The sequence below is a fragment of the Sinocyclocheilus rhinocerous genome, unplaced genomic scaffold (genome assembly GCF_001515625.1).
Source record: "Sinocyclocheilus rhinocerous isolate Xijiao unplaced genomic scaffold, SAMN03320098_v1.1 scaffold2330, whole genome shotgun sequence".
Taxonomy (NCBI): domain Eukaryota; kingdom Metazoa; phylum Chordata; class Actinopteri; order Cypriniformes; family Cyprinidae; genus Sinocyclocheilus; species Sinocyclocheilus rhinocerous.
In genome coordinates, this window is record NW_015630979.1 from 263167 (window position 1) to 280277 (window position 17111).

The window sequence follows — 17111 nt, forward strand, 5'->3', positions numbered from 1 at the left end:
GTGTGTGTGTGTGTACTTGTTTATGCTACATTGTAGGGACCAAATGTCCCCACAAGGATGGTAAAACCTGACATTTTTGACATTGTGGGGACCGGCATGCGGTAAAAGTAATAGAATTCTATGAAAAGTCCCAAGAATTCACAGAAACAAACGTGTGTGTGTGTGTGTGTGTGTGTATGTGTGTGATAGAGAGATCTGCTCTGCTTGTAGAAGGGAGGATATACCTGTATATATGGGCCATGGCTACCTGTACAGGTGTTCTAGTCACAGTGAGCTGGGATTTAAGGATGGACTGGGGATTACTTCAGGGAAATGGCCTGCTAAAAGACGAGTTGGACATGATATATAATATATATTATATATATATAAGGAATGGATCACCCCAAACTTTTGGTCTTATCTTCACACAAAGCTATAATATATTAGGCGCATATTAAGACATATTTGGAGTTTTGCTATTTAGGCTAGTTTTGATTGGCCAATGGGCTGGTTTTGTTGCACAGATCTGGCAACCCTGTTGACATCCCCAATCCCTATTGACTTTCATAATATTTAAAAGTGACCAGGATATCATTTAAAAATGAAAACAATAAAGGTTATGGATAGAGTTATGATGGTTAGTAAAATTTACATTTTACACATTTTGGGTGAACTGTTCCTATGCACATACCCATAAATGTCTATGTGACCCACATGGTACAGACATTCCATATTCGTTCTCAAAAGTTAAAATGTATTCATGTAGCAGGCAATATCAGCACTCAATCTGGTTTAGAAAAGCTTTGGTAGAAGAGATACCACTGTACTAAACCTTTCTGTGCTGTCAACATTTCAGATCCAGCATATAGGTATTATTCGGTCAAATTGACCATACATCACAAATCACAGCTCAAAAGTCAAAATTTGTTGTTTGTGATTTAGTCTGTGTGGTGACAGTGACAGTGCAGGCATTTAACATTGGCATCTCATGAAGTTTCAGGCTGAAAAGTTGGCATTAAATGAATCACTAGGGGTCAAACTGACCTGCAACAGCACTGGAATAATCTTTAATATTGAGAGATGTGCTCTTTCAGTGGTACTACTATGCAGCCATGCTGGCGGATGTACTGTTGCGGGTCTCCTGGGCTATAAATATCCTCCTGGCTCAGATGAAGGATTCAACTGCAGCTGCCACAGCAAGTGCCCTGCTGGCACCACTGGAAGTCCTCAGGTTAGATTTCAGTCACATGCTCTAAGCAGCAAGACAGCAAGTATGTAAACTTGTAATCTGGGATGATCAGCACAATTACATTTTGCTATAATTTAATTTTAAAGTGGCTGCTGACTCATGGGAGAAATATTCAGGATTACATTGTACCTTAAGAAATCTCTTTTTACACTGTAAAAAAGATTTTTTGAAGTTGTAAAAAAAGATTATTGGACTATATTTAACAAGAAAATACTATTTCAGCTTTTCTATTTCAAAGCGTCACATTTAATTCAATGTGTTAGTTGCTTTTTCATTGTAATTAATTATGAAATTCGCTAGCAATTTCTGAGAGAAAATTGTTTTCGGTGTACGGTGTATTTGACTATTTATCAGAATAATTATTATTTGGTGCATTCACTTCCTTAATTGTTTCTTTCTGTTCAACCAGACGTTTTATTTGGAATCTCTTTCGACTGGAAAATGAGCAACTGAAAAATTGTGAGAAATGTTGTGCTGTTCGAGATTTCTGCAACATCTGGAGGCATCTGGAAAAGGATCAGGATGGGCTATCTAAAGACCATCACAAAATCACCACACGTGCCACAATATGCTGTTTACCTCGCCCAAAACACAGGTTATTTTCTGGACAGCTGCTGAATCTGTTCCATCTTAGAAGTTTTTAAAAGAATTGTTTAATAATTCAAAGAACATAGTCAATGATATCTGAAAAATGAACAATGTTGTTCTTTTGCAGGGTAAAGGAGACAAAACTGCCTGTTGGGGGAACAGATGCAGAGATTCATCTATGCATTTAAGGAAGAAATTCTGTCTGTATAACTTGAACAAAATTTAGTTTTAAATATTTGATAATGCAGGTAAGCAAAAGAGATGTTAGATAAGAAAATAATAATCCTATTAACAATAATGAATTCTGGAACTATCTCTGTTCATCTAGACCAGTGTTTCTCAACCCTGGTCCTGGGCGCCCCCCAACACTGCTCATTTTGTATGTCTCCCTTGTCTGACACACCCATTTCAGGTCCTGGAGTTTCTTCTAATGAGCTAATGAGTTGAATCAGGTGTGTTTGATTAGGGAGACACACAAAATGTGCAGTGTTGGGGGGCGCCCAGGACCAGGGTTGAGAAACACTGATCTAGACCTTATTGAGACATTTCACATGTATTGTATTTTCTGCAATAAAGTAAAACTATGCTAACGTTTTCATGTTTCATCCATGATAAATCAATTTCATTGTAATCAAGCAAAAGTCATTTTTAACCAACAATAATAGGCATAACCTAATTATCCCTCAAAATAATCCTTTCCTTTATTTCGCTTCCAAAAAACAATCATACAATCACGTTTCAAATGTCCAGACCAGCTGATATGCAAAAAAACAGGCAAGCATTTACTATACAGTAGCTTGAGAACAAGAGTAAGATTAAAAAGCTTGAGAGGGAAAACGGAGAGTCCAGGCTACTCTCTAGAGAACTGTTGTTCTCTGTTCAGCTTCCCTTACTGTACTGAACTCAGCAGTCTCACAGTCAGCTTTGTACATAGCAACCCCACTGTCCTGCTGGAGTCAAAGCAGTATAGTTGATTTCTGAAGCATGTAAGTCGTGTTATATTAAGGAGAGCCTTTGTCCTTCACTTGTTTTTGCCATGCAGAAGTCCATGATCCACTTGTTTCTGTAATTGGCAAGAGTATTTAGTCAGAAATGCCAGAGCTTATGCATCACATGCATTCATAAAAAACGCACTGCAGTTTGCCTTAATGTACTGGGCTTGTATATGTGCCGGTATTTACGTATGCTAAGTGGCTTCTTTAAAGGTCCTTACAATTTTTTAGACAGTCGTGCTCAGATGTTTGCATACCCCTTGGGGAATCAGTAAGACATTTAGTATTTAAAAAAAAAAATAAGATCATGAAAATGTTGTTGTTTTAGTAATTTAGTATTGCCCTGATGATGCTGCATAACAGATATTTGTGTTAATTTCATGAGAAAAAAAAACTACACAAAATTCCTAATGAGTCGTTTACATACCTTTGATTCTTAATATTGTGAGTTGCCTCAAGCATCACAGTTTTGCATTTGAGTCCCTCAATTGTCCAGAGCATGCTGGGAAACCAAATAACTTACTGGACCTGGAGGCTTTGTCAAGAACAGCTTAACTGCTCAGGACAAAACAGAAACTCATGCACAACTATCGTAAAAGACCTACAAACAGTCACTGATGCTTGAGGAGGCAATATATGATATTAAAATCCAAGGGTATGTAAACCTTTAAAAAAAAGAATCAGATGTGTAAATTTAATTATTTTGTCATGTGGAATAAATGTAAATATCTATTAAACAGCTTCATAAGGTGAGTAATAAACTAAAGTGCAGTTGTTATGATCCCTTCTTATTTTAAAAGAAACAAACATTTTGTAGATTCTTCAAGAGGTTGGTAAACTTGTAATCACAACTGTATTTAATGCAGACGTTTTTCAGTCTATCCTGGAAAAATGTTGTATGTCCAGTTCCCATGATCATGCAGCTTTAATGTAATGTTCAGTGGCATGAGAGATTGCCTTTACTGATAATGATCCTTTTTGGTGTGAGAAGCTGCAGACCAGTTTTTAATAGTATGAAGTGGAGGAAGTCACTGATCGTCTTTTTGTGGTCTCTGTCTGTTCTGTTCCTCTCTCTGTGATCTGGGGCTGCTGGTTGCATGCTCTTTTTCCCCTTTCTTGCTGGCAGGGTTGAGGGCGAGCACACTGGCCGCTCTCTCGGGACTCTCCGGAAGCCTTTCAACTTCCTGGTTGTCTGGCTCTTTGGCTTGGCTTGGCTCAGTCTTGGCTTCTTCACCTTTTTGGGACCTCTCTTCCATATTGAAGTGAGAGCCATTCCTCAGTGTCTCTCTACAGTCTCCATAGAGATGCTGCTCCAGAGTCAGATTTGACGTTGCCAGGTGTTTGAACTCTGACTCAAAGGGAAAGCCACCGCCTGGCTGGGTAGCTCCTTCCACCTGGCTCAGGACCGCAGTCCCCCTGTACACCTCGATCGCCTCCGGAAGCATGGACTTGATCTTGGGGAGCCAGCGTTTGCGAACTCTCCGGGCATTGGTGCACATGTCTGCGGCAATCACATTCATCTCGCTTTCTTTGAAGTTAGGGGCAAAATTCTGACAGTAGACTAATGATAAAGCAGAGAGAGAAAAAAGAATATCAATGCTTCAAGTCAACATTGAACCTATTTTACTTCTACACTGTAACATATTTCCGAATGAAAAAGGATTAAATGTTGGTAAGGTGAAACTGATTGGATCACGAAAAGTGGAAATTGGAGGCAAGGAAACTTTGATGAAAGATTTTTAAGACTTTAAAAAAAAGCAAACCAAGGAATCATGCACAATAAAACCAGAAACATATATTAAATAGAGTCTGTTTTGCTTACTGTAACAGCATAGCAAAGGGTCACTCACGTTTGACTGTGTTGAGTATGCGACTGTCCAGTGGTTTGCGATTTGGATCACAGTTGGAGGAACGTATTCCAGTTCCACAGCTGTCAGCCAGTGTGTTCCTGCAGTCAAAATACCATAATCAACCACTGGAGGGCACACACACAATATTTTTCCAAAACACCATGCGGTCCTTATAGTTATCAAAAAATATACTAAACATTTGAATGTGAGAAGATTCATTCCAACTCTGCTTGGCTATTTTTACTGCAGAACTGAGCTCTTGGTATTTCAGACATTCTACAGATACACATTACACTTGTTACACATCTGTAATGTTTTAGACCTGTCAAAAAAAGCAGCTAGAAGACGTCTCAGCAAGACTTTGTGTTTGACCCCAGCACAGAGGTGACAGTTCATCAGCTGCCCACGAGTCATGAAGACACCAGATCCTTCCACAGCACCAACAACAGAGAAACAAGGAGACCTTAGCTCTGAATCAGTGACTCAAATGACTCAGTCTGAACTGATAAATAATTCAGATGGACATGGAGTTTTAGACAGGCTGCTATTATTCAGGCCTCACCTGCAATCAGCTCCAGTCTCTCTCCAGGGTCGCCCTCTGTGTAGAGAGCAGGGTGGCAACGGTAGCCGATCTGGCTGATGAGTCCGGCAGGCAGAGCCTCTCTGTCTCCTCCTAACAGCACACAGAAACGGTTCTCCAAGGACAGAGGTAGGGAGGACATCTTCTCTTGCACTGGGAAGACACACAAGAGATCACACTCACAGGGATAAATCCGTAGTGTTTTGAGCTGCAATGGAGCAAAAGAGAAGTCCATTAAAAGACATTTACTGCCATATATCCCGGACGAGCCCCCGAAGATCTTCCCATTTGTCAGACTCTCGTACGAGTCGTCTTCAAAGTCCTCCTCCTCATTTTGGTGTGAAGTTGGGCTGTCTGTGGTCGGCAGGCTAGAGGCACCGGGACTGGCATGATCTCGGGTCGAGTGCTCGTAAGCATGCATCACAGGTATGACCCCATTTGCGCCTCCACTTGTGTAGAAAAGAGTGCCATTCCTTGAAGATCTGACCCTAGGTCCCCTGTCCTCCTCGGAGTGCTTTAGCTCCCCATTCTGAGCACACACCTGGGTCTCCAGCTTCTCTTCCTTGATCTTGCAGACAGTTGTGGGCTGGTCGCCTAGCAACAGGGAGGAGTTGTTGTTGTTTGGGCTCGGGGGATCATCTGTGGCAGATGTCTGCGAGTCGCAGTATGGAGCGCTGGCCTTGAACATGAGGTCCATTCCTCGCTCTACGATGTTCTGGATCTGAAGGTAGCCTGCGGTGTACATGACCATCAGCTGATCTCTGGCACTCACCGTCATCCGGCCCGTGTAGCAGAACGACAGAATCAGCTGGAAGCAGGATGGGGCCACGGACGAGGGCAGCTCAAAGAGCGTCTGGGCACTACCGCTGAACAGGTCACGGAAGTAGAGACTGCTGGCCGCCAAAACGGCGCGGTGGGCCTTGAAGGCCTGTCCGTTGACCATGATGGCCACATCGCAGTGCTGGCCCAGCAGCCGCTGTTCGTTAAGGCTGTCCAGAACAGTGCTGCCGAAGTTTGGAATCTCCATGTGCAAGAGGTGAGACATAATGCCCGTTTCAGATCTCTGGAGAAGACAGGATGTTCTCACCAGACATCTAAGACAGCAGAAAGTCAAAATGAAGGTGGACCGGCTTGATGAGGTAACGAACAGAAAATGACTAGATTCAAAAGTCACACAATGTTTATCTGGTGCAGACACAGCAGAAAAAAGATGAGAGAGAGAGAGCGGCCAGGCTCCTCACAGCAGCTCAGCATGAGGAAAGGAACCTTGAGAATCAGAGATACGTCTCAATCCGTCCTCTTCCTCCCCGCACAGGACTGAGCCAGCGAGAGGGAAAGCAAGCGTCTGTGTGCAATCGATGCACCATCTACTGTATGTCACAGAAAGGGGGAGAGAGGCTATAGGCACAGACACAGAGACTAGAGAGAGAGGGGGAGGGAGTGAGACTGAAGGAAAGTCATTTAAGGACACAGAGAGAGAGAGAGAGAGAGAGATCGAGCGAGAGAGAAAGAGAGAGAGCCTGATGCGGATAACTGCCCTGCAGAGAGTAAACGTGTTCATGTGCGATGGAGACAAAAGACAGAAAGAGAGAGAGAGAGCAATGGCTCACTTTTATTTGAGCGTCAACACACGAAAAAAAGACAAGAACAGGAGCGTGCACCCCGCATGCACCAACCCGAGAAAGATCGAGCGAGAGAGACAGAGAAAGAGAGAGAGCCTGATGCGGATAACTGCCCTGCAGAGAGTAAACGTGTTCATGTGCGATGGAGACAAAAGACAGAAAGAGAGAGAGAGAGCAATGGCTCACTTTTATTTGAGCGTCAACACACGAAAAAAAGACAAGAACAGGAGCGTGCACCCCACATGCACCAACCCGAACGCGTGCAGACACATAATCCATCAGAAGCAGTCTCTGCCATGATCGGCTGCATGCTCAGGATTATTTACATTAAGGGCAGACAAATGGTGTGTGCCAGAGCAGCTCTGCATTGCAGTCCCTGTCACAGGCTGGCATGCTCAGTACAGAGTCTGCATACCCAATCAGATGTGCCAACACGGCATCAGACAGATACTCAAACGATAAGAGAAAGAAAAGAGAGACTCAGCCTCAAAGCTGCCCTGAATATCAGATCAGTACATCAAACCGAGAAGCATTTTAAGGCGGCACGTATTAGACGGATGGCTGAAAGACTAGTGTGCAAGTAAGAGTTGAGTACAGAGCAGTGGGGCAGTAAAGCAGCGTCTCTCAGCAAAGTGGGGAAGAAGGCGCTATGCTTCTATCTCTGACTCGCTGCCTTTTAATGCTGAGACGCTGACGGGCTACGGCGTGAGTCAGCGCTATTAGAGATGAACTGCCATGTTCCAGTCTTCTGCCTAATATCAACAGCAAAAAAATTATAATAAATCAATAAGGCACAGCAGACACACACCCTGCGAATGCTGCAAAACTTGATTCCAGCTGTCTGTCTGGTCTCTTTAAAAGCTGTGAAACTGTGTCAGGCCGGAGGAAAAAAGCAAAACTTGACACATTAAGCTGTCTCTTGAAGAAAGTGCCCTTAAACTTTGTTTCCAGTGCGAAATGCACACCATCATTGAGGAAAATGTCCTCTTCCGGTGTGAAGAGATGAACATAGTAAGTTATTTTACATTTGGAAACATAAGTGCCTGTGCAGACATCTGTTGACAGCTGGAGCTCTAGTAATAGAGTGTTAGTATGGTCACATGTATGATGTCCCTGGGGAGAACAGACTGCAGTCTGAGCTGGTGGGGAAAGGGATACTCCATACTGCCTACTAGAGGGCAGACACAGACTTACAGCAATAGAAAACTTAAATGACCCCCCGGTGTGCTTAGACTTGAAGTTGCAGTTACACCTTGTTCTCAGCATGGTACAGCCGACTGTTCTCCTCATAAAAGATTGTTTAAGAACCACTCTTCAGAAAACCAATCTCAAAATGAAACATTTACATTATACCACAAGTAACAGTATATTATAGTGGTGCTATATAAAACTCAAATACGTGTATGTATCTGCATTGTTTGTAGATATGAACTAGAAAATGATGGGAAATACATATTTTTATTTGAAAGATAACTTAGTGTTCTTCATACAAAATACAACAACTCCCCTGAAAGGACAACTACATATATACAGAACAACCGCACCCAAAAATAGTCTTTAGATAAAAATATAATTCTTAAAGCACTGGAAACATTAATAATTAAACGCAATGCAATTTACAGCCATTCGTTTGGAGCAGCTTAGAAGGCCACCATTATGGGCACATACTGTCACAACACATAAGCCGTATTTTATTAAGAATGCTTTATAAATATTTAGCCTCAGGTCCACATTAACTGCTCCATTAGATAGTGAAATAAATAATCACAAGCTGAACACATTACAAATCATTCCACAAACCAAATGCTGATAATGATATTTAAAGTTTTACGATATCAACACATTTTAATTCTAAACTTTGAATCAAAATACTGCTGTAGTATAAAAATATATTAAAGCACTGGAAACATTAATAATTAAACGCAATGCAATTTACAGCCATTCGTTTGGAGCAGCTTAGAAGGCCACCATTATGGGCACATACTGTCACAACACATAAGCCGTATTTTATTAAGAATGCTTTCTAAATATTTAGCCTCAGGTCCACATTAACACTGCTCCATTAGATAGTGAAATAAATAATCACAAGCTGAACACATTACAAATCATTCCACAAACCAAATGCTGATAATGATATTTAAAGTTTTACGATATCAACACATTTTAATTCTAAACTTTGAATCAAAATACTGCTGTAGTAATATAGATGTTAAACAATAAACGGCCTGTGATCAGGAATCCTCTGAGTACACTGTAATAATGGCTTCCCTTAAGGTTCAATATATATGGTGTCTTCTATGAGCTCTACAACAGAATGCATTTGTTTTTTACAATGACATGGACAAAAAAAAAGTTAAAAGTATAAAATAATTATTGAAATATGTTCCATTTCAAAAGAGTCTCTGTAATCTACAGAAAAAAAACGAGATTATCAATAAAGGTTTACTCACTAAAAAGTCACACATTTTTATTTTTTGGAAGAGATTATTGTAGTAATTATAAATCCCTTACTGCTGAGGTGCATCAATAAAACCAATTATGAAGCATTTTGACAAGATTTAAAAGGTAAAAATAATAAAAAGACAGAAATTAAGCTTAAAATTAACTGTAGCGCTTTTTGTGACTTCACATGCAGACAAAACCAAGGGTTTTTCCACATCTGGTCATTGACAGGCAGTGCTTCGTGTCACTGGCTTCTCGGCTAGTGACCTTAAGTGACAGAATAAATCATATTCCCAAGTGTTTTTTGGACCATCAAACAGAAATATGGGGACAGAGTGACTTTCATAGAGAGCGATATATACCCTGTGAGAAACTTAGGATATATTATTTCAATAAAAATCTCTATAAATAATGTAGAATATTCATAAAAACATACTTTGACCTAGGTTGTTAATTTTACTATAGCAAAATAGCTTCTCCTGTTAAATCATCCTCTCTGTTTGTTTAGGGTTGAGAAATCCTCGCTAACAGGTGCTTGTTCACACTAGGCCTGATACACGAGTTAAAACTTTTATCAGTCATTAGACAAGTTCTTCATTACAAAACACTTCACAAAAACGTCAACAACAACAAGATCAAAACAAATAAAAGTAATTAAATAAATTAAAAGTCTCCTTCAACACTTGGCAGGGGTTTCATATATTACATTCACCTTATCCACAGTTTTTCCATCGCAGTATTCCGCTGCTATACGTAAGGCCGGTAGTTTCTGGGTTTCCATCTCTTTGAGCGAAAGCGGAAGAAGAAAAACATGAACATGAGGAAGACACAGGAGAGGGCATAGAGGAACACACAGAGACTCATGTCCACTCTGGAGAATCCCAGGCCCAGGATCGTCATCCCTGGCCTGGCTTCTATCTGGATGCCGGTGAGCTTCTGTCCTGCACCATTGGTGTCACTCCTCTTCTGATGTTTAGGAGCGCTGTCAGGAGATGGCTTTAGGTTCTGGTTGAGGTGAAGGTTGCTGTTAGGTTTGGTTATGGCTTTGGGTTTGTCGGGAGCAGGAGGGCCTGGCTCTGGTTGGCTGTTGCTGGAGTATTTTGGGGAGATGTTTGAGGCACCATAGTGTTGTCTGAGGAAAGCGAGCACCATCTGTTCGTTCCAGACATGTAGGCCTTCTTGCTCCTCATGGCATGTGGGACAGAGATCAGGAGTCGGCCATTGAGTCTTAGGAAACATGGAGTCCTCGCTCATTGAACCTGCATAACGAGTGCAATCAGCTATGAGGGTAACGTCTGCTAGCATGTTTAGAACTTTACATTTATAGTTTGGACATGAAAATATCATTGTAGTTCTTGAATTTCTTCTGGCACATTAATAAACTCATTCATTCGTTCTCTTTCTTTCTTTCTGTCCCTTTTCCTTCCTTCCTTCCTTTCTTTTGTTTTGTTCTTTTCCTTCCTTCCCTTTGTTCCTTCCTACCCCTTTTGCCTTTAATGAATGGCACATTAATGAAGTCTTTCATTCGTTCTTTCTTCGTTCCTTCCTTCCTTTTGTTCTTTTCTTTCCTTCCCCTTTGTTCCTTCCAACCCCTTTTGCCTTTTCTTTTTCCTGCCCTTCCTGCTTTCTCCCTTCATGTGTTTTTTCCTTCCAGTCCTAATTGCATACTTCCCAATATTTTTTTTCTTTTTTCTTCTCCATCCTACTTTCTTTGTTACAATTTTTTCTTCTTTCTATCACCTGTGCATTCTATCCTTCATGTCTGCCCTCCTTTCTTGCTTCATATCCTTTTTACTTTCTCCTTTCAAATCCCCCCCATCCTTTCTTCCAGTTCTTTTTCCTTCCAGTTCTAATTTCATTCTTTCTTCCATTACTTTTTCTTTCTCTCCGGTGCTTTTTTTCTTCCTTACTTCATGTCCTTATATATGGCTTCATGTTTTTTTAACCTTCTTTTAGACCACTTTCTTTTTCTTTCTTTCTTTCTTTTAATTTTTCTGTATTTTTCTTTCCTCTTTCCAGTCCTTTTATCTTCCTTCCTGTCCTGTCTGTTTGGTTCCTTTCTTACCACCTGTCTGTTCCCCCATAATTCCTTCTTGTCTCCTTTCTTTAATCCTCACAGTTTTCCCTTTTTCCCTTTCTTCCTACACTACAGTTCAGGTACAGCCCTGAGATCTGAGAATAATACAAACGGAGCACCAACATGCTGATTTATGCTCCTGTCACAAAATAACAACTAAAAGCTTACTTTGTGAGATGTATTATGCAATAAGTTGTTTAGTGGGTGACAGTCTTACCCTCATCTTGTTGTTAACTAAATCCAGGATAGCATCGTAGGGGATCTTCTCCAAAGGTAAACTGACTAGCCATTCTAGCAATGTCTCGAGAAGTTTCACTACTGATTGATGACCTGGAAATAGCTACAATCAAATGGGCCAAGTAAGATATAAACCTGTAAATTTCAACGCTCTAATGAAAACAATTCTAGTGCGAGAAGACAGCTCAAGTGCAAAAAAAAAGTTGTGTTTGGGTTACAACGCTACCTTGGCGACAACTGTTACAAAGTCCTTGAAAGTTTTTAGTTCTTCTCCTTCTAAGGTCTTGTGGGTGGCCAGTTCAACCCTCAGTAGATAATGCAAGCCAGATTCCAGATCTGCCATGTATACCTTAGACCTGAAGAAACACTGATATTGGTTACCTCATCTTAAAGTTAATTTAACAGCAAGCAAAAAAAAAAACCATGGGGTGTTCATCTTCTAAGCTGTTAAACTGCAGACATTTGGACTACGTCACTTTTTACAGGAAATTTACACTACTGTTCAAAAGCCTGGGGTTGGTAAAATATTTATTTAATTAGTATTAGTATTATTTTTTACATTTTATTTTAATAAGTCTCTTGTTCTCACCGTGTCTGCATTAATCAAAAATACTGTAAAAAAAAAATAAATAGTAACACTGTGAAATACTATTACAATTTCATGATTTAAAATAACTGTAATAACCTATTTTAATATATATTAAAATGTAATTTATTCCTGTGATAGCAAAGCTGAATTTTCAGCAGTCATTACTCCAGTCTTCAGTGTCACATGATCCTTCAGAAATCATTCTAATATGCTGATTTGCTACTCAAGAAATGTTTCTTAATAACAGTTGCCGCTTAATATTTTTGTGGAAACCATGATACATTTTTTTTATGAAAATCAAATCAACTGCATTTATTTGAAATAGAAATCCTTTGTAATTTTTTTACTGTCACTTTGGATCAATTTAATCTGTCCTTGCTGACAAACTTTTGAACAGTAGTGTAAATATCAATCAAACTCACTTTTCAAACTCTTTCCACTCCACCTGGGTTCCCTGTCCATTATTCCCAGGCTGAGGATGCTGCAGGGACGAGGTGGACCGTTTCCTGTGTACTCCAGGGAGGAGTTTTAGGAAGGAAGAGAAGAAAAAGCGTAGCCTCTTCTGACTGTTAACACAAACAAAAATGCATCGAATGCACCTAAACAGGACCTCTTTTTGATAGTCAGACTAAAATGAATTCAGCAGAGACCGTTAACTTACACATTCATGACAGTGTGCGTGCTGTTGGGATAGAAGAGGTACGCTGAGGGAACTGAACTTATCCCTAGTTTCTCCATTAGAAGTTTGTCTGAGCTCAGAGCTCTCTTCACTGCCAAACCCTCATATGGCATTAGGTCCAAAATTACCTAGTTAAAAAGAGCACAAACATTAAATTAGAGCATTACAATTCTAGCTACATCACTGATTATACCTAAAGGGGTCATTTAGATCATCATCTTCTCACCCACTCATCATTTGAAACTTATGTTATTTTCCTTTTTCCATGGAACACAAAAGGAGTTTGGTTTATTGGATTGTCTAAGGCAACATTTAAAGACTATCCAAAATGTTTTGAGCATTTTATTTATGGTTTTGTTAATATAACAAAGATTTAGTGAGAGCCACTGGCTTATTCAGCAAAAGTAGGCTACAACCATCAAGCCCCATAAAAGTGTTATGTAGGTTTTCTAAAACAATACAATAGCTTTATGTAAAGTACAGATCTACATTTCTGTGATTTTTACTGAAAACCTTGCTTTCCGCTAGTTCCGATCTGGTCCAGTCATGTTACACAGGAGAACTTTCTTTGCAGACATTTATGTGTATTTGTGTTTCCTGGTAATTTGCTTGCAGCATCCGCTACACAAGACTTTAGATCTGTAGTGTATCATGAATACGCCACGTTTGAATATAAAGAACATATTTGCAGGGCGAAAGCTAAATTAACCTTGTACTTTACTTAAAATTTCAATCTGTTCCTCACAAAAAGCTATCGTACAGCTTTACAGGAATTATAGTGTGTATACTATTATAATATAATATTTTTATTATATTTTTGGAGGTTTACAGTGTCTATCTACATTTATGTTACGGTAAAGAGCAGCCTGGACATTGAGCAAAAATTCTCCTTATTTGTGTTTTTGACTTCTTTTGTGTTCAATGGAAGAAAGCCATGCTAATTTGAAATAGTGGTGCACAGATCATGGAAATTGAGACCAATCGCCATATTTATTTTTCAAAAAGTCTCTTGCCATTAATTCAAATTTTTTTTTTTTTACATGCATTTGCATTTTTTCCCCTCCTATCTGCACAGCGATTCAGCAGAATTACTATAGTTACCCTTGAATGGACACATTATAGTTAATGTAATATCAATAAAAGAAAATGGCATACATATCTGAATTTAGGTATGTCTCATCTAAAGTGAATGCTTACAACAACAAATTGCCCACCAGTGCTGCAATGCCATGCTTACAGCCCTGAGAAAAAAACTGTTATTCAGCAGAGCTGTAGTGTAAATGTGAATTTGTGCCTGCTTTAATTATATATATAAATGAACTGAAAATTGATCGGCTGATAAAAATAACATTGACCAATAACAATCAGATCAATTTGGAAAGACATATGGCTGAGTAAATTATGACATCCGATCTTATACTGCTTTATGTCCTACAAAACCAGATTAATTGACAACCACTTTTCATACCTCTCTTCCAATATAAGAGTCTTCATCCTCAACTATAACTGCAGTATAGAACTCCGTTTTCTTCCCCATTAAGGAAAGAATCTCCGCAGACCTGTAACAGATGACAAACTCAGTGTCTCTAAATAGAAAACTCCATTTATGTCTAGAAATGAAGCCCTAAACAAACATTCCTAATTTCCCTCTGAAAGCTGGAGACAGAAAAAGTTAAATATTAAAAATGTCTGAAATTGAACGTGTATGTGAAGATGATGGGTAGTAATATTGTAGATTTGGGCACCTGGCAGGGTCAAGGGGAGGGCAGAAAAATTGAAATCACATCATATGACCCCTTTAATCAGACATGTTTCTGGCAACAAGAAATTTGATAAGGGTGTAATAATACATTTGTCTATTGTATAATTACGCTGGTTTCAGGTTTACACGACCTCGATAATACAAAGATAAGACAAAAACAGCTAGAAAGGAGCACAGCAAAATAGAGCAGAAGGCAGGGGTTTCATTTTTTAAAAGTTAATTTGCCACAGTATAAGCATTCAATAAACAGCATAGGAAACATGATGCATTTAATGCATGAATTCAAAGATGCAACATTTCCAAAAAGTTTTATAATGTGCAAACACAGTATAACAGGCTGTCAGCATGCTTGTTAAATTTAAAAAGCTTAATAAATAAAAATAAATAATCTAAGTCCAAATAATCCAGTCAGCTTCTCTAATTGGCTAGTCTGTTAATAGACAACTAGATGACTAGGTGACTACTGTACATCATCTTTAATATATATGAACATTTTTGATGTACAGCATTGTAGAGCAGGAGTTTGGACCAATAAGATTTCTTTACGGAAAAAAAAAAAAAAAAAAACGAAACAAAAACATGCTTGGACTACATGTTCTGCATGATGTAGTCTATTAAAATACCATTAGAACGCCCCCATACTTAAAGATGTATGGGCCAAAAATGCCAATTATGAGTTCTTGTCTTATATTTTACATTATATGATACAAGCAATATCACACAAACAATAGTGCTGTTTTTGTCGATTACCAGTGCGACTGAAAATGCAATGTTGATTTTATATTGACATTTTAGACACAATATTATCATTATTGTCTGTTTTTGCTCTATTTGCCAACAAAAATGGTTCCAAACAAATCTACAGCTGAACTGTTGTGCATCTCCAGTAACTTGAGATGTTACTGAATGTATCTGTATTTTTAAACACATCGAGTGAGTCAATTATTCAATGACCAATTCATAAAGAATCTATTTTTTTTCATTCCTGAATGAATCAGTTGTTTTAATGGACTGACTGAATGAATAACTCATTGACTCACTCATTAAGACTTGTCAAAACTTAATGACAGTTTTAGTTTCATATTTAAAGTGTTATTTAATTTTTTTTAAAGGGCACCTAATAATTTTTCAATTGTTATGATTTACTGTATAGGTTTAATCTGCTGAAAGAATAAATAAGATCATTTGTACAAACATACCCTGAAGGTGGGGTAGAAGTGGATTCCAAACTCCTTACAGACGTCGAAGTTCTTCTCATGAGCACAATCCACAACTCCTATCTGAATGGCCTGTGCCCAGTCTAGGAGAGTAGAGAGACACATCACACTTTTCAAAAACACAAAACAATGCAAATCTAAAATTAAAGAGAAATTCTGTCATCAAGTACTCACCCTCACATTGTTCCAAACCCATGAGACTTTTATTTATCATTTAATGACAATTGAAAATATTTTTAATGAAACCTGAAAGATTTTTGTCCCACTATTGAAAGTCCATTCCACCAAAACTTCACTAAACTTCAATGCATATGAATAGAGTCATTTAAACCAAGACTACTAAAGTCACAAAATTGCTTTATATGATGAATAGATTTAATTTATATTTATTCAAATATAAACATGGATAAATGCCCCATTCATATGGATTAGGCTACTTTTACAATCTCTTTCTGAACTTGCTGAAGTCAAAGTTGTGACATAACTGACTTTTAATAGAGTGACAAATTTCCCAGTCATTAAAAATATGTTCATCAGTGTTTCAAAGATGAACAAATGTCTAATGGGTTTGGAAAGACACGAGAGTGAGCAAATAATGACTTAATTTTCATTTTGGGTGAAATAACCCCAAATTAAATCAAGTGATGAAGTATCAAATTATGTCAATACTTGTTTTCTTTTTAATAATGCTCTTTTTAGACATTTCACAACAGCCCTAAAGTGAAGAGGTAGAAGAGCATTTGTAGAGACGTGTGCCCAGTAATATTTCTTGATTTGTGTTGTAAAACACAAGCTGACATCCACACTGAATGTTTTATCCATACTGGCACCCAGAACAGATGCCAGATATCCTAAGTGGAGAGTGTAGCGTCTGGACCAATCAAACACACAATTTTTCATTTGATTTAACAAATCAGTTATTCATTAGATTAACAAATCGTCACAGTCCCCTCACCCAATAACGTTATGAGCCTAAACACTGTCAACCTAAAAGTGTGTACGTGACTTGAGATACGCTGTTGTGTCCCTGTTTGCTGGCTTGTTTAGATGCAGATAAAGTGGGGGCTTGAATTGGTACCGCTATTATGATTGGAAGAGTCCTTATGTATTTCATGCTTAATGGTATCAGTGTAAGGTTAATCTGATCTTAGCAAAGAAACCCTAATTTCAGTATTAATTAAAGCATCTGTTCTGACAAAGCATAAGTCTGAATCTCAGCTCAGCAGCATGTCCAAACTGTACCATAAT

At 38.8% G+C, this 17111-nt stretch overlaps 2 protein-coding genes across 3 annotated transcripts in view; both read right to left on the minus strand.

Annotated features, from left to right (window-relative positions):
- Nucleotides 1–3104: 3104 nt before the first annotated feature.
- LOC107740808 (nucleus accumbens-associated protein 2-like) lies at nucleotides 3105–6370 on the minus strand. Of its 2 annotated transcripts, XM_016553322.1 has the most exons (5): nucleotides 5488–6370; nucleotides 5221–5391; nucleotides 4981–5086; nucleotides 4659–4756; nucleotides 3105–4369 (listed from the first exon to the last, which is right to left on the minus strand). In XM_016553322.1, the coding sequence occupies exons 1-5, from the start codon at nucleotides 6281–6283 to the stop codon at nucleotides 3837–3839; spliced, it is 1704 nt and encodes a 567-aa protein (XP_016408808.1). In that variant the 5' UTR covers nucleotides 6284–6370; the 3' UTR covers nucleotides 3105–3836. The 2 variants fall into 2 exon arrangements, with proteins under 2 accessions (XP_016408808.1, XP_016408807.1); XM_016553321.1 differs by having other exon boundaries at nucleotides 5221–6370.
- Nucleotides 6371–9323: 2953 nt separating this feature from the next.
- The window catches only part of LOC107740821 (sulfhydryl oxidase 2-like), a 15907-nt gene continuing 8119 nt past the window's right edge, over nucleotides 9324–17111 (minus strand). The window contains exons 2-9 of the mRNA XM_016553343.1: nucleotides 15846–15946; nucleotides 14353–14508; nucleotides 12867–13012; nucleotides 12628–12771; nucleotides 11843–11972; nucleotides 11597–11719; nucleotides 11420–11474; nucleotides 9324–10615 (exon numbers count right to left, since the gene is read on the minus strand). Coding sequence (XP_016408829.1) covers nucleotides 10050–10615; nucleotides 11420–11474; nucleotides 11597–11719; nucleotides 11843–11972; nucleotides 12628–12771; nucleotides 12867–13012; nucleotides 14353–14508; nucleotides 15846–15946 — 1421 coding nt within the window. The 3' untranslated portion in view covers nucleotides 9324–10049. The remainder of the gene's footprint in view (nucleotides 10616–11419; nucleotides 11475–11596; nucleotides 11720–11842; nucleotides 11973–12627; nucleotides 12772–12866; nucleotides 13013–14352; nucleotides 14509–15845; nucleotides 15947–17111) is intronic.

Excerpts from the sequence above, each read along its gene's own strand:
- LOC107740808 (XM_016553321.1), bottom strand. The coding sequence starts at position 6,283 with ATGTCTCACCTCTTGCACATGGAGATTCCAAACTTCGGCAGCACTGTT. Across the intron at positions 5,087-5,220 it reads GAGACTGGAGCTGATTGCAG|GATCTGGTGTCTTCATGACT; the intron begins GTGAGGCCTGAA and ends GTGCTGTGGAAG. Across the intron at positions 4,370-4,658 it reads CATACTCAACACAGTCAAAC|TCTACTGTCAGAATTTTGCC; the intron begins GTGAGTGACCCT and ends CTTTATCATTAG.